The sequence below is a fragment of the Lissotriton vulgaris genome, unplaced genomic scaffold (assembly GCF_964263255.1).
Source record: "Lissotriton vulgaris unplaced genomic scaffold, aLisVul1.2 SCAFFOLD_1430, whole genome shotgun sequence".
NCBI lineage: Eukaryota > Metazoa > Chordata > Amphibia > Caudata > Salamandridae > Lissotriton > Lissotriton vulgaris.
Window position 1 is genome coordinate 420,593 of NW_028251049.1, and position 22,262 is coordinate 442,854.

The 22,262-nt window shown below is 44.5% G+C and overlaps 1 protein-coding gene across 1 annotated transcript in view; it reads right to left on the reverse strand.

Moving 5' to 3' along the window:
- LOC147663060 (protein KTI12 homolog) overlaps positions 1 to 22,262 on the reverse strand; it is a gene marked incomplete at its 5' end in the record, with an annotated part of 153,811 nt that overhangs the window by 20,406 nt on the left and 111,143 nt on the right. Inside the window, one exon of the mRNA XM_086950710.1 lies at positions 18,984 to 19,052. Coding sequence (XP_086806836.1) covers positions 18,984 to 19,052 — 69 coding nt within the window. The remainder of the gene's footprint in view (positions 1 to 18,983; positions 19,053 to 22,262) is intronic.

Sequence of the window (22,262 nt, forward strand, 5' to 3'; positions counted from 1 at the left end):
TATAATCTGCTGTTCCCCGGAGGGAGTTAGACTCTTTCTGCGGAATTTCAAGGGTCATTATGTTCTGCGTGAGTTTGATGTCAGATTGAGAAATGTACCTGATTACTTGTGGGCAAAAGGCCCAACTGATGTAGGATGTATGCACATTACACCATACCGCGTTACACTCAAGGCAGGTGTTGTATTACCCAGAATCAGACAATATAAGTTACCACCGATGCTGTAGTGGCTTTACTGAAAATCATTGAAGAGCTCATTGCCCAAGGAGTGGTCGTCGAGACCGACTCCAATATCTGTAACTCACCCATCATTCCGATTCTTAAACGTACTGATCCCAATGCACCGCCAGTATATCGGCTGGTGATTGATCTTCGAGAATTGAATAAATGCATTATTCCACAGTATCCTGTGGTCCCCGATATCTCCTCTCTATTGACTGCTATTGATTCAGAAGCAACGTTCTTTACTGTAATTGATCTCAAGAACGCCTTCTTCAGCGTGCCTATTGATCCAGAGAGCCAATATCTCTTCGGATTCAGTTTAAATGGACGCAGTTTCAAATTTTCGCGCGCACCTCAAGGATTCACAGAAAGCCCCAGCATCTATAGTCAAGCACTGAAAAGACAACTAGATTGTATTCAAATGCCAGTTAACACCGCTTTACTGCAATACGTCGATGATCTGCTGATCACCGCACGAAGTGAGCCCGAATGTGAAAAAGCATCACTGACAGTTCTACACTTTCTGGCCGACAAGGGACACAAGGTGTCTCCTTCGAAGCTACAATTCTGTGTTCAGCAAGTTGTGTACTTGGGTCACTTGCTGTCCAAAGTGGGGAGACAGCTCACTCCCGATCGCATTCAGTTAATTGTAAATATGCCACAACCCCAGACACAGAAGGAAGTGCGGGCCTTTATAGGCCTCACCTCGTACTGCAGACAATGGATTCCTCAATATGCATTTCTAGCTAAACCACTCATCCAGTTAACGACACAGGAGGCAGCGACTTCGACTGCCCTCCCTTGGACTCAGGAACACACACAAGCTTTTGAAGACTTAAAGAAAGCCTTATGTCAAGCACCAGTTTTAGCGACACCATGTTACAACAAACCGTTTACACTTTTTGTTACAGAACGTGACGGTACAGCGTTGTCTGTCCTCACTCAAGATCAAGCAGGTTCACATAAGCCTTGTGCTTATTTTTCTAGTACATTGGATTCAGTAGCCCAAGCACTCCCTGCGTGCTTAAAGTCAGTAGCAGCAACAGCGTTAGCAATAAGACAAAGTGATTCAATTGTTTTAGGTCATCAGTTAACAGTTCAAGTACCACATTCTGTAGAGGTTTTGTTAAACAGAACCCAGACTCAACACTTGACTATAGCACGACTGACAGGTTATGAATTAACACTATTCCAGCCACACATAGAAATCAGACGCTGCAGTATCCTGAACCCCGCAACACTATTACCAACAGTTATGACAGATCCAGCCCCACATGATTGTATAGAAATCATTAATGCAGTAACAAAGCCTAGACGAGATTTAACAGATGTTCCATTGGCAAATCCAGACCTGACGCTTTATGTGGACGGTTCATGCATGAGAACAAGTACAGGAGAATTAGTGGCCGCGTATGCCGTGACCACTGAAACTGAAGTTAAAGAAACACACCGTATAGATACACTGTCTGCTCAAGCAGCAGAGCTCATCGCTCTGACCCGAGCTTGTATACTAGCCAAGAACAGAAATGTTAACATATACACTGATTCCCGTTATGCCTTCGGAGTTGTACACGACTTCGGAGTCCTCTGGCAAGAACGAGGTTTCCTGACCTCTCATGGGGCCAGGATTCAGCATGGTCCCCTCATTCAAGCACTGTTAGAAGCAATACATTTGCCCTCGGGCATATCCGTCATGAAGTGTAAAGCACATACTAAAGTTACAGATTCTGTTTCCCAGGGTAACGACCTGGCAGACCAGACAGCAAAACATACAGCACTGACTCACATCCAGATTACTGATGTGACAAAGACAATAGTACCGACAAAGTGTATGACAATTAGAGATCCCGCCCTAGACGTAATTGACATTCAGACACATGCTACTCCAGATGAAATAAAGAAATGGACTGAACTAGGAGGGATTCAGACAGATCAAGGTTGGGTGACGAAAGGAAAATCTATATGGTTTCTCCCTGACTCAATGGTTCAAGTCATGATAAATACAGCACATAGCCCGGCACATCTAGGAGAGAAGGCGATGTTAGACAGTTTACAGAATCTCTGGTACAACAAACACTTACGAGCAGCAGCAAAACAGAAAGTGCGTACTTGCATGATCTGTTGTCAGTTCAATCCAGGTAAAAGCGTCCCTGTAGAGCAAGGAGGATTTCATCCTCCCGATCACCCTTTTGAAGTCCTCCAGATGGATTATATCCAGATGAACAGTTGTCGAGGATTCAAATATGTCCTTGTAATTGTTTGTGCTCTGTCCCGCTGGACCGAAGCATACCCAGTCCCAGACTACACTGCTCCGACCACTGCCAGACAGTTGGTTCGTGAATTTTTCCCACGGTACGGTTTGCCCCGTGTCGTGTATTCAGATAACGGACAGCCATTCTCGTCCGAGTTGATGAGACAAGTTTCCCTTTTGCTAGGATATCAGTGGAGGTTCCACTGTGTCCGACATCCCGAAGCAGCAGGCCTTGTAGAAAGGCATAATCAGACACTAAAAATCCGCCTTGCAAAGATCTGTCAGGAAAAAGGGGTCGACTGGATAGTCGCCCTGCCCGTGGCACTATTCTACATGAGAATGGTCGCCCATTCAAGATCAGGGCTATCCCCGTACGAAGTGGTCTTTGGCAGACCACCGAATATGTGGGGGACGCCCATTCCGAAGAAAATAACTGATGTTGATTGCAATATGTTGACAGATTACCTTGCCTCCTTGATGTCTGCACTCCAATCATGTCGTTCACAGGTTGCCGCAGCTTTCCCTGACAACACCGATGTAAAGGCGCATGAGGTCCGTCCTGGGGACCTGGTACTCGTCCGGAATTTCGACCGGAAAAGTCCGCTGGAGCCCCGTTGGAAGTCTCCGAAGACCGTCCTCCTTACAACCAGGACCGCCGTGAAGATAGAGGGGAGAAAGGGGTGGGTCCATACGAGTCACATCAAACTTTGCAATGAACTAAAAAACGGACTAAAACAGGACTCTGACTCGTCCACCCCCACCAAAGACTGTGTTGAAACGAAAGACTTTACCGTATCCGAACGAGAAAAGACTCCCCAAGAACTGTACCGTATGAAGCTCCGATCTAGCAAGTCAGACAGTGTAATTGTTTAAGTCCTCCCCTAGGTGAATCGGTTAAATAGTTTCTGACATGTATCCCCTAGATCGAGATAGAGAGAGAGAGAGAGAAGCAAAGAAACGTACATACTGCAAATCACTGCGTAGTCACTGTATAGTGACGTTGTTAATAATGTTTTTTCTAAGTATTCTAATTATTATTGCCAGCATTCTGCTACATATATATTGGCCTATTTTCAGGCGTGAACAATCTGCTTACAACGTCTCTGCTGAACACACTTTTAGTGAACTTCCTGCACATGAACTCTCTTACAGACTTGCGCTGCGCAACAATACATTCATTAGTATGTTACACCACTCCCATCAGACAAATAATGCTACCGACTGCTGGATATGTGGCCGACTCCCTCCCTACCAGAATTACAAGGGAGCTCTGCCCCTCTTTCCGTACCCTTTCACTCACAATGGCTCCTGTGGAGCATGGTTTAAAATAATTAACTCCTTAGATCCTGATATTGCTGTTTTCGATGGGAGCTGGGTTTGGGGAAACTTGAACTTAGTCCTGCTCAACGTCTGTTATCCTGATAAAGAGGGACTTCCCACTCGAATAGGAACTGATCTAGAAAATGAAGTATATGGATTAGGTAATTACACAATTAGCCTTATGATCCTTACTGTTGAATCCGAAGCTGCTCCAGTTCTGCCCATATGTTAGTATTACCAGTCACAGGTGAACTATGTGTTAGCAAGAAAGGTTCAGTACACGTAGGCCATAGTAAATGCACTACTGTGGTCGAATTCAGTGATCATGGTAAATCGTCCTTTAAAGCTACCAGTCACTCCTATTTTGTTTGTGGTCATACCGCATACATACGTTTGCCTCCAGATTGGGATGGTACCTGTTATATTGCATTCCTTCTGCCACCTGTTTTTTTAGCTCCCCCAGATTACCATAGAAATATGAATCTAGTACAGAATAGACCCAAAAGAGATATTCCACTTGTCGACTACACAGAAACGGCATGGGAACAGTACACTGATTTCAATAAAGGATTCTTTTTCTTTCTAGGGCCTGTCCAAAACAGTAAATTAATACGCAGATTAACCAGAACACTTGAAGCAGTAGTACATGAAACTGCCTCCGCCTTAGGTAACCTAACAGAGGAGCAATCTGCTATACGGGTTGTTGTCCTTCAAAATCGTCTCGTAATTGACGTCATCTTGGCAGATAGAGGTGGAGCCTGTAAGGTCATCGGGTCAAGTTGCTGTGTTTTCATCCCACAAAACGCACCATCTGTCTATCAAGCTATTACCCGTCTGCATAAAATTGCAAATCAGATACATCAGAATCCAGGCACCTGGACTTGGTCCGGTTGGTTCTGGACTACGTTAACAGCTTGGGGATGGAAGATCTTATCATTCCTAGGCATTGGCCTCGTTATAGTATTCAGCTGCTGCCTGTGCCTACAGTGTGGGCCAGCGATTTGTGGACTGTGTGCCACATCATGCATTGAACATTCCAGTTGTCTCTCAAACAGTCAAAGAAAGAAAGATGAACATATAATGTTACAAGAACAGACTGATCGATTCATGAGGATCGATATATCATGAAGGGTCCGTAGGGAACAAGGAGGGAATGAGGTAATATAAATTTTATGGTCAAGTTGTGTTCCCTAGCGAGTACCCCACCGACTCCATGTACGAGTTAAAAGTGCATGTAACTTCCCTCCTGTGTCAGCTATGAAGACGCAAATACATTTGCGTCCAACGTTAACATGTCCTCTTTCAGACCCACCATGAATGGGTTGAATGGTCCGTTCCTAAATATGCTATGCCAACGTCTTTTTGAAGTGTACTCCTATGTTTTTCAGCCCTGGCTGAAGTAGGCCCTGAATCTCTGCCACCGAGCCTCTTTTCTGGCTTCTGACTCCGAGAAATCTCTGCCCAGGCAGCCCCCGTACCCGTGAACTCTGACTTACTTCTAGCGCGGCCCTCCGTGCTCAGCTCAGCCTGCTGCCTGCCAAGATTGACTATAACCTTCGAGTTATCTGTTTCCCTCCCCGAAAATACATTCCAGCCTGCTAGCTTCAGTAAACATCCTTCCTCAGCTACAGGGCTAAAGGGCCGACCTGTCTCTGTGCAAGTAATTCATAGCTTCGTTGCCATGCTTCCATGGAAGGCCCCATGCCCCCACGCCTCTCATACAGACACTCAGGCGCTTATACACGCACTCACAGCAAGTATAGAATAGCTTCTGCTCTAGAGACCTTTCTGCCCAGATAGCTTAGTTCCTAAACATCAGATATCAGATATGATAGAAGCACAAGTTGATCTGACATGCCAGACTTCTGTCTCTTTCCGTCAGTTTAAATGTCAAGTCCCCTGCACCCCTCCAATTACACGTCATGCAGCTGCGCGCGCATCCAAGCTTCGGATTTCTGCTGACATTGCCACATTTTCTGTTAGTGCCACCCCTTTGTGACACCTATCAGTGACGTTTCCAGAACACACCTCTAGTTCACGCCTCTTGATTACGTGCATGTACCACGTGTATATTGTTATCTTGTTTTCTCTCAGCTGTTACGCCTCTTGCACTGTTACTTATGGAATGAAATAAGTATATAAGCTATGTACTGTTAATAAAATGTTAGCGCGCTCTATCCCTTCTGACACCCTGTGTGGTGGTCAGAACATGATATCTTGGCCATGACCATTCCTTTTTAAGGAATAAAACCCCTTAGAACTCTCACACCACGGACTCTGTCTTTTTTCATCCGATCTGAGTTATTATTGATTAAGTACTTACCTGCATAGAAATTAAGAGAGTAAATTAATTATTTACGTCATTTTGGCGCCCGAATAGGGACCCCTCCCCCACCTCACGCGCCGGTTGGCGCATTGCAAGCTCTGTCCCCTGCCATCAGTTAGAAGGAACATACGCGTACCGGCAGGATTTCCTGCATCTCCCTCTGACCCACGGAGGTGACGAAGACTGCGATCAGTGCCCAGACGAGGCGGTGAGGAGTGCGGAGGATCCCGACCAGAGCCTAGCCGAAAGAAGCAAGGTCCGAGGTGTCAAGAGGCCCACCAGGTTTCCGAAGTTTTCCGAAAATTCCCGAAGTTTTCCGAAGTTTTCCGAAGTATCGAGTCGAGTCCAGTCGAGTTTTCCGAGGCCTTCTGTTTCCGTGCTTCCCGGTGAGTACCATTGCTGGGTCGTATCTAGACGGGTTTGGGTACGCAAGTCCGGTCTGCACTGTTTTTAGGCAGTGTATCTGTACTGTTTAGCAGTATATCTAGTATTCCGAAATTTCTGAATTTTTGCACTGTTACAACAGTGCATCTGTACTGTTTAGCAGTACATCTAGTATAGTGGGGTAGTCATCTATGTTTTAAATGTTTTTGTGATTAATGTCGTGGTATGAATGTGATTGTTTTCCTTGTGCATCATTGTGTTTTCTTGCATAAATAGTTACATTCAGAATTAAGTATCAAGGATCGAGCATTTCAGTATCAAGTAGGCACAATGCCGTTTTTCAACAAGTTAAAGCAGATAGGAACTAGGAAAGGGATGTTAGAGGAAGAAATTCCAATCCCCCCTAGGGACACTCCAGGTAATTTCATGTATAACAAACATGGCATAGACGCCATATTGTATCTAGAGTTATGGACCGATTATACCAAGCACCTAGAGGAAAGATACCGATGGCCAGTTAACAGAACATGGGATGCCGAGTGCATCATAAAGGTAGAAGAAGCATTACGGAAAAAGAAAGGCAGACAATCTCAGAAAGACGCCATCGAATTTTGGCGTAAGGAATCACATAAACGTGCGGAAAGGGCACTCCGTAGAGAAGACAGACTTAAAGAATCAGAAAAGGCCCAAGAAAACGAATTAGTTATTGAAGGAATTCGAGTAAAATCAGAACAAATAGATCGCATCCGAAATAGCCAAGTAAACAACATGTATCTTTTGGCCGAAGGTACACCTGACGCCATTTCAGAAATACCGAAAAATTTGCCGTCACCATTAGTTCCAACTAAAGTAATGCACAAAACTACTAAAGACATATTCCTAAATTCATACTTAGACGATGTAGCACCAGCTTACACCAATCTGCCTGTTCGTGCCCTGCCTACTGACAGGGACGGGGGTGGCACTCCACCCCCAGGTCACGTTCCGCCGGTACCGCAACAGACTTCTCCCGTTCCGCCAGCCCCGCCACTTCCCGTACTCAAAACAGACCTGCCGAAACCACGTTTGCCTGATCCACCTAAGCGACAAGTTCAAGCCCAGATACAGACTCCACAGGGAGGTAATGTACAAGCGTCCGCTTCAGGAGGTGCGACCGCGGGTCCTCAGACCCCGCCACCAACTCACAGATTCAATCTCAGAGATATGCAGAGTCCTCTCACGTACAGGTCTCCCCACTCCTCTAATTCATCCCGCCTTGACGCATTAAAAGAAAACATGTCAGTTTGCAGATATGATCCAGTACCCGGAAAAGACGGTTGTTGAAGAAGTTCCATTTAATATTTGTAACAGTCCGATCCTCCCAATTTTGAAGAAAGATACTGATACTAGGATTTATCGATTTATAATTGACCTACGGGAGGTGAATAAGATAGTGGTGCCACAATATCCAGTGGTTTCTGACATCACAACACTTCTTACTTTAGTTCCACCTACTGCAAATATGTTCTCGGTTATAGACTTGAAGAACGCCTTCTTTTCGATCCCTATTCATCCTGATAACCGATATCTGTTCGGTTTCACTTTGAATAATCAATCGTGTAGATTTTGTAGAGTTCCTCAAGGCTATACTGAGAGTCCTAGTATTTACAGCCAAGAATTAAAAAGACAACTTGATTCTTTTGTTCTACCCGAAGGTGTGGCGCTCATACAATATGTTGATGATATTTTGTTGGCAGCCGATACCCCTGAACAATGTGAAAAGTGTACCCTGTCTTTGCTTTCTTTCCTTGCTTCACATCCTCACAAAGTATCGAAAAAGAAATTGCAGTATTGTAGACCAAAGGTAACCTACTTAGGTCACCTTTTGTCTAAGGAGGGTCGTGCACTCACATCAGATCGTATTCAGGCAATTTTAGACACACCAGTACCTTCTACACAGAAAGAAGTTCGAGCATTTTTAGGTCTTACTTCTTTTTGTAGGCAATGGATATTGGGATTTTCATACATTGTTAAACCTTTGTTAGCACTTTTGACAAAAGATACTCCAATACCCCTTCCATGGACAGATGAATGTGAGAATGTTTTTCGACAGTTACGACAAGCCCTTTGGTTCAGCAACAGTGTTAGGTACTCCAGATTACACAAAGCCCTTTACATTGTACGTACACGAGAGAGATGTATGTGAATTGTCAGTTTTAGTACAGACACATGGTGTTAAGCAACACGCTTGTGCATATTTTTCAGCAGTACTTGATCCTGTTGCTCGAACGTTGTCTGGATGTTTTGCTCGGTTGCAGCAACAGCAGTGTCAATACGCCAGAGTGAAGGGATAGTCTTATCACATAAGCTGTTGGTGCTGGTACCCCATGCTGTTGATGCCCTTTTGAATCAAACAAAGACGCAGCACTTAAATAGCGATCGACTGACAGGATATGAGTTGACACTGTTAGCTCCTCATATTACACTGAAGAGATGTGCAACACTGAACCCAGCCACGTTGTTGCCATTTCCGGCGACTCAGCCTGAGGCGGAAGAAGCACATGATTGTATTTTCCTGACTGAGGAACAGACAAAGGGTCGTATTGATTTGCAAGATACAACCCTTCCAGATGTAGATGGAGAATTGTGGGTTGATGGGTCTTGTCTGAAGTTACCGGATGGTACAACTTCAGCCGCATATGCAATTACTACGCTTCACACAATAGTGGAGACAGCTCGCAAACCACAGAAGTCAGCTCAAGCAGCGGAACTAATAGCTTTGACACGAGCGAGTGAGCTTAGTACAGGTTTGCGTGTGAACATTTATACAGATAGCCGCAATGCTTTTGGAGTGGCGCATGATTTTGGCCTGCTCTGGAAGGTAAGAGGTTTTCTGACATCACACGGGATGCAGATAATGCACGGAGAACTAGTGCATAATCTTTTGACTGCATTAACATATCCAAAGAAGATAGGTATAGTGAAATGTAGTGCGCACAAGAAAGTGACTGATAAGGTGGGACAAGGAAATGCTGTTGTAGATCGAGTGGCACGTGAGACTGCGATGCAGCCTGACACTACTTCCATGTATTGAAGTCACAAGCTGAGCGGTGGCACAATGCTAGGTAGGCAGTATTAGAGAAACAGAGGACCGTTTCTGACAAAGAACGGGAGCAATGGTCCAAGGATGGAGAGTTGGATGATGAAGGATGTTGGCGAAACAAACAGATGGATAGATGGAAGTTGCCTATAGCTTTTGTACAACCTATGGTTCAGATGGCACATGGGCTAGCACATGTTGGAGCTTTAGCAATAGTGAAATTGCTTACACAAGTTTGGGAGCATCCAGAAATTGCTATAACAGCTAAGAGAGTAGTACAGTCCTGCATGATCTGCCTACAATTCAATCCTGGAAAAGGGACACGAACTCCAGCAGGAGGATTTGCTACACCAACTGCACCTTTTGAAGTATTGCAGATGGATTATATTCAGCTTGAACGCTGTAATAATCTGAAGTATGTCTTGGTGGTGGTATGTGCCTTTAGTAAATGGATTGAGGCATACCCCACAAAGGACAATACTGCAATTACTACGGCAAAGGTACCTTTGAAGGAATTCTTCCCTCGCTATGGTGTTTGTAGATTTTTGTGGAGTGATAACGGACCTCATTTTATAGGGGACATACTCAAGTATGTCCTGAAAGGATTAGGGGTCAAGCAGAAGTTCCATGCAGTGTTCCACCCACAATCAGCAGGATTGGTGGAAAGATACAATGCTACTCTGAAGCTGAAATTAGCCAAGATACAGGATTCTACTTCTCTGACTTGGCCAGATGCGTTGCCACTAAATTGTTGTCCATTAGATAGATGCCTCATTCTCGAACAGGTCTCACACCTTATGAGATCTTGTTTGGAAGGCCTATGAATATCAGGGGAATTCCTAAACCAAGTTCTGTGTATGAGACCGAGAGAAAAGTCTGCAGCGCTTGTGAAAGTTGTCTGAGCATTCCCTGGGTTAGTGAAACGTAGAGCCAATGTGGCAAGGGAAGGGGGAGGGGGGGGGATCAGCCCTGCATTAGAGTAGTGACACCCGTCTTGGCCCATGGTGAAGAAATCAGCGGCTACCCAGGGGTAAGAGCTCTGACAACTACTTTAGTTTCAGGAAGAATTGTTTTGTGCTTTGATTAAAATGGAAAGGAAGAGGATTTTTTGCACTGTAGGGTTAATTGTTGTCCTAGTGAATGCGGCAACAATAACATGGTCTGTTGAGGAGACAACTGCTCGTGAGTGGTTTGTTGTTACTACACCGACACCAGAGGAGCATTATTTCTTTACGCTCCCATATCAAGAATTGAAGCATCGACAATCTTACTTTAATAACACTTTTATTCAGATGTTACATCATACCCACATTGCTACGAATACCATGAACTGTTGGATTTGTGGGATGATGCCTGCACATCAAAAGAAAGGAGATACACAGTTTACACCTCTCCCTATTTTGCATAATGGCTCCTGTCGAGCCTGGTATACTTTGCTTTTTACGACTAGGAAGCCTACAGTGGCCAGACTGCTTTTCCGGTTGAACAAAGAGTGTCATCACGACAAAGATGGGTATCCCCAAGCGAATGGAACTAAATGGGAGTGGGAGGAATATCGACCGGACAATATTTCAACGCCATATATCTTCACAAACACAAGAGACTCTGTTAATGCTGAACATTTTGTTATTTCTGTTATTCAAAAGCAAGCAGAATTATGTGTACAGAGCATTGGACATATTCCTGTTGGCATTAGCGATTGTATTACTGTTTTGAATATAGATGGTTTGAATAATAGTACCTTTTTAGCTTCACATAACACCTATTTTGTGTGTGGGAATCGTGGATATTATCGATTGCCAGCTGGGTGGACAGGAGTCTGTTACGTATCATTTTTGTTGCCCCCTGTGTTTCTGGCACCTCCATTGTATCATCGAGATCTTAAATTGTTCAACAATATTACTGCAAATCGATATAAGAGGACCTTGAATACTGATAATATAGACCAAACAGATACTAGCCTACAACAATATATAGATTTTAATTTAGGATTGTTCTTTTTGTGGGTGCTGCATTAAATAGCAGAATTTAACTAGAGTTGTAGAAGCTGTTACTGATCAAACAGCTGCAGCTCTAGGAAACCTCACCGGAGAATTGCAAATTGCTAGAATTGTCGCTTTACAGAATCGAATGGTTCTGGACGTCATGCTAGCAGATAGAGGTGGTGCATGTTGCATTATAGGTAGTAGTTGCTGCGTGTTTATTCCAGATCACACACCATCAGTGTGTAAAGCACTTAATAAACTTCATAAAATCGCTGCAGACCTTCATACAGAAAATGGTACGTGGACTTTTACAGGATGGCTTTGGACTCTGATTTCTGCCTGGGGCTAGAAAGTACTGACTGTTCTATGTATAATAATTGCAATAGTCTTCACTTGTTGTATGTGTATCCAGTGTAGTCCGATAATATGTTCTATGTGTATTACGGTTTGCACACCGACCAAAAGAAATGTTGCAGAAGTCAAAATGCAGAATAACTTGAACAAAGAGATAGCCGATATGATGGTCATTGATATAAGGAATGAGTATCTAGCTTATCCCAGGAAGTCGAATGTCTTCAGTTAATGCTGAAAGGGTCGTCTGTTGTAAATCAACGGCGATTGGGTTAAGCATTAGCAGAAGACATGCTGTATTTGATCATTATCGTAGCAAATGCACCAACTCCATTTTGTATTCGTAGCGGCCATTTTGTATGCCATACATTGCCATGTGCTCGTCATGTGCTTTGTCCTACTTCCTTGTTAACTGCGCCTGAAGTCTGCCCGGCAACAGGCTATATTTAGCATCCCCCACTTCCAGCATGCCCAGACATGCCCAGTAGGGTCTGCAGCTGTTACTAATTAGTTCCAGATCGGAATGTATTTACTAGTTTCTGAAGACTGTTAACTCCGCCCACTTATCGATTGTGCTTTCCAAAATGTCCTTGTATGGTCATAAAACTGCTCTTGTATTCTGTACCGCCTTCTTTTGAGCCCCCTCATTGTGTATAAAAGGGGCCATGTAATTTAGTTCGGTGTGTTACTCTATACAATACTGAAAGGTGTTGTGTGGACTGTAGTACCACCTTTAAAGGTTTAATAAACTTTGCTTTTGTATTTTCCAGTTTCATTGCCAACTTCTTCCTATGGTCTGAGGACTCCGTGCAAAGAAGGGCGAACCCCTTGCACTAGTAGGCCTAGCTGAGGCTTGCTCACGACAATTGCTTCTTTGTAAGCTCGAGAGCTAAACGCCGGGCGCTGCTCAGAATGTAGAGTGCAAATGCCTATGTCCCGATAAAGGCTTACAAATTCTTTATAACAGTTTGAGCGTCAACCGAGTGCTGTGGCCAAACCCACAGGAATCTAAAGCATGAATCTACTGCCACCAAGATGTACTTGAAAGCCCCGTCTGAGTGTAAGGGACCAAAGGGATCCAAATAAACAAACACCAGAGTCTTTTCTGGTGGGCGTGCTACTGTGGAGCGTTTTATCTGCTGGCAGACGTTGCATTTCCAGACAAAGTCCTTGGTCTATTTTGTTACACCTGGCCACCAATACCACTGCTTCAGTAACAAGACTGTTTAAGTAACCCCTGTGTATCCTGAAACCAGGCCCCTCTTGTGCAGCTAATATTAATGCCAATCTGCGATCAGTTTTTGGTATTGCTCTATCCCCCACTCCTGGAATCTAAGCTTACGGAATGTTTTGTGCATCTAACATGAAAAGAGTTCTTGAGTGCAAAGCCTTCTGGTGGGTGGCTGTTGTTGCGGGCAGCATTGATGGCCACCATAATGTCTCTGTCTAATCTCATAGCAGAACCAGTGACTGCAGCAACGGCAGCAGTGCAGACTGTAGCCTTTGCGGCCTCATTGGCCACAGAATTCCCCTCAACGTGAACACCAACATGCTGATGTCTTAATATATGGATAACATGAGCCAGTGGCAATAATTCTTCCAGCTTTGCCACTTGTTCCCAAAGCAGCTTGCGCCAGACTGTCACCCTTCAAATCTCGAAATCCATTCTGGCCCCAATAGTGAAGATATTCTTTATAGGATTGGACACAGTAGTATGTATCACACACTATAAGTGTGGGGAATTCAGTATCCGTACTTTGTAGTGCCAGTATCACCACTTTTAGTACTGGGCTGTACAGTCCTCTGGAGTGTGTGTTTTTTCAGGATGGAACTTTCCGTCATGCATGCGCCCCTTTATGATTGCGCATGCCGCAGAATATTGGTGTTGTGTCCCTACGGCAGGCTGAGCAGATCCATTGGTATAAATGACATATTCATATTGATCTAAAGTCATTATTTCATTCGGCAGAGGACATTCGTGTTCGTACTGCAGGAATGCTTGCGTTTGTAATGTAGAATGTAATCTGTAGTCTACATCGGTTGCAGTGAGAGAGTTAGCCCATTGAATACATCTTGGATACTTTGGCATTTGGAACGCTTGCCGTAGTAACAGCCTCTAGGGTCGGTACTGGGGCAACAACAATGATGCTTACCCTGAGCCAATACTCTCTCTCTCTACAGAAGTCTGTACCGCTGTGAGTATTTTCTAAGTGGGTGCAAAACGCATTTCAGCATTTGTGTACAAATGTGATTTGTATGCTACTGGTACCGTATCACCTTCACTGAAAGTGATATAGGTGTACCCGGTGGGTCTAGTGACTATCAGTTTGTACAGACCATAAAATGTTTGTGTGCTCCTGTATCCAATGGTTGATTGAAAAATCGGGTCTGATCAAGTCATAGAATGGTTTTACTCGTTCTGAGTAATCTAAAATGTATGTTCTGCCAAAATTTTAAAATCCTCAAATGGATTGTAGCCTTTTCAAAGTTGTTGGCGGTTGGACCAGTGTGTATTTTTAAAATAAAACGTGCTGCCAGGCTTTTACCTTCACTTGACTGCTCATATCCCAGAGACACGACATTGAGCAGCGCAATTTTGGATTTTTTAAATTAAATTTGTAGCCAAGTGAGATAACCAAATAATTATGTGGTTCACTGTAGCCAAATGTTCCATTAATTCATAGTCATCTACTCTGTTACCCTGGCTGAAAACAGCCCAGGCTCTTCTTATACCTTAAAGAAAAATGAAAAAATTGATGCTGTGAACCTAGCGATGAAAATGCAGTCAAATATCTGCTCTCAGGTGCTATATTCTGGCAGAAGAATCCATTTGTGATATCTAGTGTTGTTTTGTACTTCTTCCGCACAATGTTATTCATTAGTGCTGCACTATGTGCATTTTGTACTGCTAATGTGCCTGTGGAAGTGTTCAAATGTCTGTAGTCTAAGACTAGACGGTATGAATTGTCTGGTTTTATTACAGGACACAAGGGATTATTTATAGGTAATGTGCAATTTTTTTTACACCCTGGTATTTAAGTTGGTCTAGGATTTCCCTAACTTGCTTCTTAGCTTCATATGGGGTACTGTCTCTGGGGTCGAGTAGCTGATTTTAATGGGATCCCGTGATGAGGAGACTCATCATCCCAACCTACATGATTTCTATAAAGTGCAGGAGCTAGCGTTTACGCAACTCCTTGGTGTATGAATGTTTAAACTATTCTGGAAAAGGTCAGAGAAAGTGGGTAAAATTAGTTTCTTCCAGTGGGCTATCCATTATTTTTCAGCCAAAAAAGAACATTGCAACTGTAAGTTAGGTTTTCCCAAATGAGAGCCTTGATGTTCCTGGATATCTCCCCCTCTATTTGGAGTGTTATTTCATATAAACGATGTGGGACACTTATTCTTGTATAAGGTGTTTCCACTGTGATATGCTATTCAGCGCTACTACCAACAGATAATCCATCAGGTTTTGGCAAGCTATTGTTACTTCTGCTACGATGTCTAGTATTGCCATTGCCTAATCCCCGTTCAGAAGCAGAGTCCTCAGTAGTCTGGCATCTCTTATTTTAATCTCTGCTACTTTCTTCCTTTTGAATTGAAGTTTTTGAGTCTTTGGTTTGTCCTCTTTAAGGATGTTGTCTGAAGTGCAATGTGTTTCCCTTTTCGGCTTCATGTGCTCTTCTGCTCTGCACTCAGACCTCTGTCAGAAAGCGTATTGGTTTAATCCTGCAAGGAACGAGAGGAATGTGCATCAGTATCCTGATACATGTCAGGCTTTCTAATATTATCATGGTTTCTTAAATTGCATTTTTATCAGTGGATTCCTGCTGAGGAGACCCATTCCGTGATTGTGTCTTATTTTGTTTATTATTTTCTTGTTTAAATAAGGTGCTTGCTTGGAGTTATCCTCTGAAGAATTACTCTTAACCTAGGTTTCCCAGGTCTGGCTCCCAAATTATCTTCTTTATTATTTATTTTAAAGTTTTATATTGCGAGTGTAGCATACGTTTCTTCAATAGTTTTAAGTAATTTCGATCCTACTTCGCGGGAGTAAATACCCTCAGGCATTGGTGCATAGCCACTGATGCTGCTTCTGCTTTTATGTCACTTAACATAGTGGTTGATTCTGTGGCAAAGTTGCCCAACAGTATCATTCCCAAGTCAAAGGCAGATCCTGCCCAGTACTGATTCTGTACTTGTTTAAGTACATCCGGCAAAACTGCTATTTAAGGGGTACCATGAGTTCTGGTGTTAACTGCAGTGAAGACTGTGCCCAGAGAGGCAAAATCTACCGTCAGTGGAGCCATCCCCATTGGCAAGCAAATTGTTAAAATTCTGTGTTTGTCCTGCGTTCAGGCATGAGGAAAAACTGCTTCAAGCAGGCTTGTTTTCTGTACTATGCAGAAGTGCATTTGCTCCAGACTAGCGGGAACATTTCCCAAGTGATTTTCAGCATTTGAGGGTTTATCACCATAGCAGCCAATTGTGGTTGTGCAACCATAGCCATCTGCGTAGGGTTAACTGAGTGTTCACATAATGTACTGTGATAAGTTTCTGTAAACATTTACTGGATCTTAGTATAGCATTATTTCTGCTGCATATAAATTAACAACATTAGGATGTGGCATTAAAGCAGCTAGGATCTGCCAGGTCACTCCTTTACTGAGCGAACAGAGTCTCACATCTTCTTCGGCATAGCGTAGGGCGCCTTTAAACCAATTTATGTGTTCTTGGTAAATTAACGAAATTTCTATATCGACATGCAAAGTATTCCTCTGGTGTTTCATCGTCAATGTAAGTGGTAAACAATTGTGTACGTGCATCCACAGCCAAGAACTTAACCCAGGAGTGGAATACCTCTGTTCTGAATGCTTCGTAAGCCTACCATAAAGGTTATGGCTCCACCCGTTGCTGGGAGGCTGTAATGTAATCATTTCATAGTAACTGCATGTCTGCAATTTTCTGTTCTATATAGTCTAAATGCTTGTTTTCCAATGTCCTCATTTGCTTCTCCGTTTATGGACATTGTATTAAGAGAAAAGATAGTTTATTAAATGAATTTATGGAGATAGGGTTGGCACAATGTGGGAAAACTTTATCCGACAAGGATGAATAACCAACAGCCAATACATAGGATATACCTACACAGCTGTGGTGTATTTTCCTTCCCACCAAGGACATCTCTGTATTTGGAGGGGAGTAGGATTCTCTGAGAAAAGCACAACTGAACAACTTAAGACTGTTGAGTAAGAACTCAACCAACGTTGGTGGTACCATGTTGTGTAGTTTCTACTAATCCGCAGAATCTGTGAGTTTGTTGGACAATAAACTTCGGGTGAGGTGCCTAGACTGATTCCGGGCACCCCATAGGATATGTTGGCCTAGAGACCAGCTAAAGCACAGTGCCACAATAAGACCCCCTAACCTTACAAGGGAGCAAATATTTTCTGGCAACCACTGAACATGACAACCCAGACCCCTCAGGGATCGTGGAAACACATCAAAAACTTTTACTCAGTCACATCATGCTTACTTGTGGTCTCAGAAGTATACAGAATACACAGTGGGACGTTTTCAATATATTGATAGAGATCCAATGATATTCTTGTTTAGAATACATGTGCTGTGATAATCAATAGACCAAAGCAGATTAAAGTGATTACCATCACCAAGAGCGTGAATAATAGATACTGATCTACCATGGTGCTGAAACAGTGTATATATGCAGGCATATAAACAAGACAGTAATCTAGAGTACTACTTCCTATGCGAAACCACACTCTAAGTGTAACCAGAGGGCGTGTGGGTGTAAAGCCAAGAATCCCCCCCGAAGGCACAATACAACCACATTACCTGGTGGGGAGAATGCAAGAGTCCATCTTGGTCACATACTGGACACCCCCTCATGGAGATGTCAGACCGCAGCGTGGTAAAGTTTCAGAATGCAGAGACCCTGGGTGTCAGCTGTAATGCCTCCTCTGCTATTCGAACTGGATGCTCATTATTTATAATAGAAAGCAACCTTGCGATGTACGTTGTAGATTAGAGATGTTATGGATATGTAGAGAGCTCTGTCGTCCCCTGCATGTAGATAGAATGGCATTTGTACATCGTGCACAAATAGGCCTTGTACATGATGTTTGAGGCATTGTGATAATGTTGTGCGAAACTAATCCAACAGTGTTATGCATGCTTATGTGTGCAAAGATTCACCCCAGAAATGTTTATGTGAAAAATAAGACAATGTAAGAAATGAGCAGCTTCGCTACATGGGCCTAACCTGGGAACATAACAAAGCTCAATATGAGCACTCTTTCTGCGGTAGTGCTTAATTTGTGCAGAAGTGCACAATTTCTGCACAAATTATATAGAAGGTGAGTCATCTTTTGAGGTATGGCGGTCCGGTGTTGTGGAGTGCTTTGTCTGCATTTGTGAGGAGCTTAAAGGTGATCCTCTTGTTGACAGGAAGCCAGTGCAGCTCTCTCAGGTGGGGTGTGATGTGGCTGTGGTGAGGGATGTCGAGGATCAAGCATGCAGAGGTGTTCTGTATGTGTTGTAGTTGTTTCAGGAGTTTGGCCGAGGTTCCTGCGTAGAGGGCGTTTCTGTAGTCTAACCAGCTGCTGACGAGGGCCTGGGCGACCATTTTTCTAGTTTCAGTGGGGATCTACCTGTAGATATTTCGGAGCATGCGGAGGGTGTAGAAGCAAGAGGACGAGAAGGTGTTGACTAGCTTGGTCATGGAGAGTTGAGTCGAGGACGAAACCTAGGTTGCATGTGTGGCCGGTGGGGGTTGGTGCTGTTCCCAGTGCGGTCGGCCACCAGGAGTTGTCCCAAGCCGCCCCATCCCACAAGAACTCACCAGGTTACTGAGCCAATGTGCAATAAAACTCCATGTCATAAATATGTTATCAATGACTTATTAATGAAGACTGATCAACATATGAAGGAGCTTGCAAAATCCAACCAACAACGTACACTGGATGCCTTTTTGCCCACTCTGCATAGGTCATATAAGCAAATGCAGCATAGATAAATGAGTCTCTAGCCAAACCCAAAAGGATATTTTTTCATTAGCTCCGGGCACAGCGATCAAGTCTCCTGGAACACTGGTTTTCTGGGCATTTAGAAGTTCCTGAAAAAAAAGGAATATTTTTTGTATTTACACAATAATTTCAAAGACTTGTGATATAGTCAAACTATATGGAATTGCTCTATGGAGAACAAGTTACTTACCTTTGGTAATACGCTTTCTTATGAATACTGTAACTGAAGTTCCCTTTCAACAGTAGTGCTAGCCTACAACCTGGATCTGACAGTGCAGAGGCGCCTATAGGCTCCACCCCAGCGCTCTGACGTCCTTTTCTTTTCTCTTTTTATCTTCAAACACAGAGCGAGAACATCAGGTGGTGCAAGTGTGACGATCGTTAACTTGGGAACTTTTTAGATGCTACCTTTTTTTAAAATAAAAAACTTTATTAAACTTCCGGCCAGCAAAGCTGGCCAACGTGAACACATGGCACACACATAGCAGAATGTTATATACGCCACGCAGGGCGGAACTTCTCGTAAGAATATCGTAATACACATGAAGAATGACCACAAGTACAGATTCATGGGCAATTAAGCAAACTGACCCAGCTACTTTCCCCACACGAATTCAAGTTTCTGGAGAAAGTCCGGGCTTCAAAAGCCACTCGCTCTTGCTGCGCTCACCAGTCATCTCCCTTCTCCACTTCGACAGGGTATCCTTGCACTGATATGCTCCGCTGCGCCATGGGTCACCTTGGTCCAATGCTGCAGTATCACTGCACACAACCGTACCATGTGGTAGAAATCTACGATTCCGAATTAGGGCATGTACGTGTAAGGCGTAAGCCCGCTCAGCTTAAGCGAATTGGGAGAGATACGTAAAGTAAAGATAATGGGATTGAACAAGTCGCAATCTGGAAGAGGTGGTAGGTTTGCAGGGGTCATCAGGGTGTCACGCCAGTCTTCATCCTCTACAGGTCCCACCAAGCTCTCCCAACGGGTACTAAAGTGGTCAAGTGAACAAGTGTGCAGTAGATCTGGGATATTCCGCCCCAGCCTATGCTGCCCTTGAGTAGCTTGGCTTCCAAGGGATTGTATCGGTGGGCAGGGAATGCGCTTGGAGAGCGTGTCTGAGTTGGAGATATTTGTAAAACTGGCTATGTGTAACGTTGTAGTCTGTCCAAGGTCTTGGAAGAAGTACATGTGTGTCCCGACCATACATCTCCAAGTAGAGTGATACCAATAAGACTCCAAGAATGGAAGCTGTGGGGCGAGGTTACTTCGTTAAACCAGGTGCCGTGCCACAGCGGTGTCTGTTGCGTGAGCCTCGCTTCCCATCGTGCATGCCCGATTGTAGTCGGTCATGCAAGGAACACCACCTGATTTACCAGGGGCAGGGAAAGAGAAATCGGAGACCCATAGAGCGTAGCCTGTAGCTGAGGGAAACCCATCAATGAGAGTTCTAAGCAGTAGGCGGTATCAGACCATCATGGAGAACGAGGAGGTGGGAAGATAAATATTAGAGGTGGAGATTGGTCATCTCCAAACCACCATCATAGAGCCCCTGCTGACAGTCCGTAAAGGCTATACGTGCCCTGGAACCTCGCCACAAGAATGTCTTGATGGTGTGGTCTAGAGCAGAGAACCCCGTTCGAGGCGAGTGGTAGGTTCTGAAAGACAGAGAAAACGCAGGAGGATCAAGATCTTGAAGAGGGAAATACATTCCGGGACGTTGAAGGTGAACACCGGCCACTTAACAAGGTCATACTTCGCTTTTTGAATCAGGGGGTTGGAGGTTGAGGGCCGAAGTGAGCTCTGGGTGTCGAGCGACTCATATGCCCAAGTGATTTAAACTGAGGCGGCGGAGAGGGATGGTCGTCTGCCAGTCAAAGCAGTCTCTGGACAATGCCAAGGGTACCAGTATTGACTTCGCAGGGTTCATCCATAGGCAGGATGCTCTTTTGAAGCGTTACAGCAGCTAGAGACATCTGGGTCCACTTACAGCCAGGCGCGCAAGATAGAGCAGTACATCGTCTGCGTATAGTGCAATAACGGTCTTCATGCTCCCTGTTCCATGCCCAGTCAACGTATTGGGGGTCTGGACATATGTGCTGGGCTAGGGGCTCCATCACCATGGCAAAGAGGAGGGAAGACAGGGGGCAACCCTGCAGGGTCCCTCGCTCTACGGCATTGGCATCAGAGAGCAACCCGTTGACCCTGACCCGAGCGGTGAGGTTGGAGTAGAGACTAGAACCATCCTCTAGAACTTTGGACCGAGGCCTGCATGAGTCAGCACCCATTGGAGGTTGTCCCAGTACACAGAATTGAAAGCCTTCTTAAAGTAGAAAGGAAGCAGGGCTAGATTTGATGGCAAACGATGGCGGTGGGCCAGGGCCACGTGGAGCCGATGGATACAATGTCTTGTGCTTCGGGATGGCATAAAGCTGAATTGTTCTGTTCGCACCAATTCATGCAGGATGCTTTTGAGCCTGTTGGCTAATATGGTGGCAAAATGTTTTACCTCGAAGTTAAGGAGTGATATTGGCCGATAGGCTGGGCGCAACATGGATGGAGGTTGCACCTTAGGTATTACTACTATGGTGGCCGAAGCCAAATACAAACTTGAAAAACCCAGTGTGGCAAACCTCCTTGTACAACGACAGAAGGTAATGGATGAGGGTCTCCCGGAACACAGCATGATATTGCATAGAAAACCCATCCGGGCCCGGTGTTTTACCCGTTGTCATACCAGACAATGACTCTCCAATTTCCTTTGCCGCAAGGGGTTCGTCTAACAGACGTGCATCTGATGCTGGCAGCCTCATAAGGGAGCTCGAGTCAAGGAACGATCTAGACACAGTTGTGTGCCTGTCCGCTGGTCGGGCATACAATGTGTGATAATAGTGGGCGAAGGCTTGGGCTATCTCAACAAGGGTCTGCTGGGAAAGGCCAGCACCATCCAAGACCTCAGGGGCAATACTGTTGACCTGTTGACTTAAGACCAACCAGTAGAGCAATTTCCAGTTTTTGCCCCCCAGCCCTAAATCCGAATCGTCGTGGCCCGCTAGAGGTGCCTGGCTGCCGCAATAGAATGCAGCTGAATGCCCTTGCAGGCGAGACCTAACTGTTGAGTGACATGTGCCCGAGGAGCAGATTCCAACTGTTACTCCAGACCAAATGTCTGGGACTCCAATCGAGCGATCAGAGAGGAACCGTCACACTCTTGGGCCTTGTAGAGTTGCCTTACTTCCAGCCCATAGGGTGCCTGTGTGTGTAACCGAGCCCTCATTATTACGGAAATAATACTGGAGTT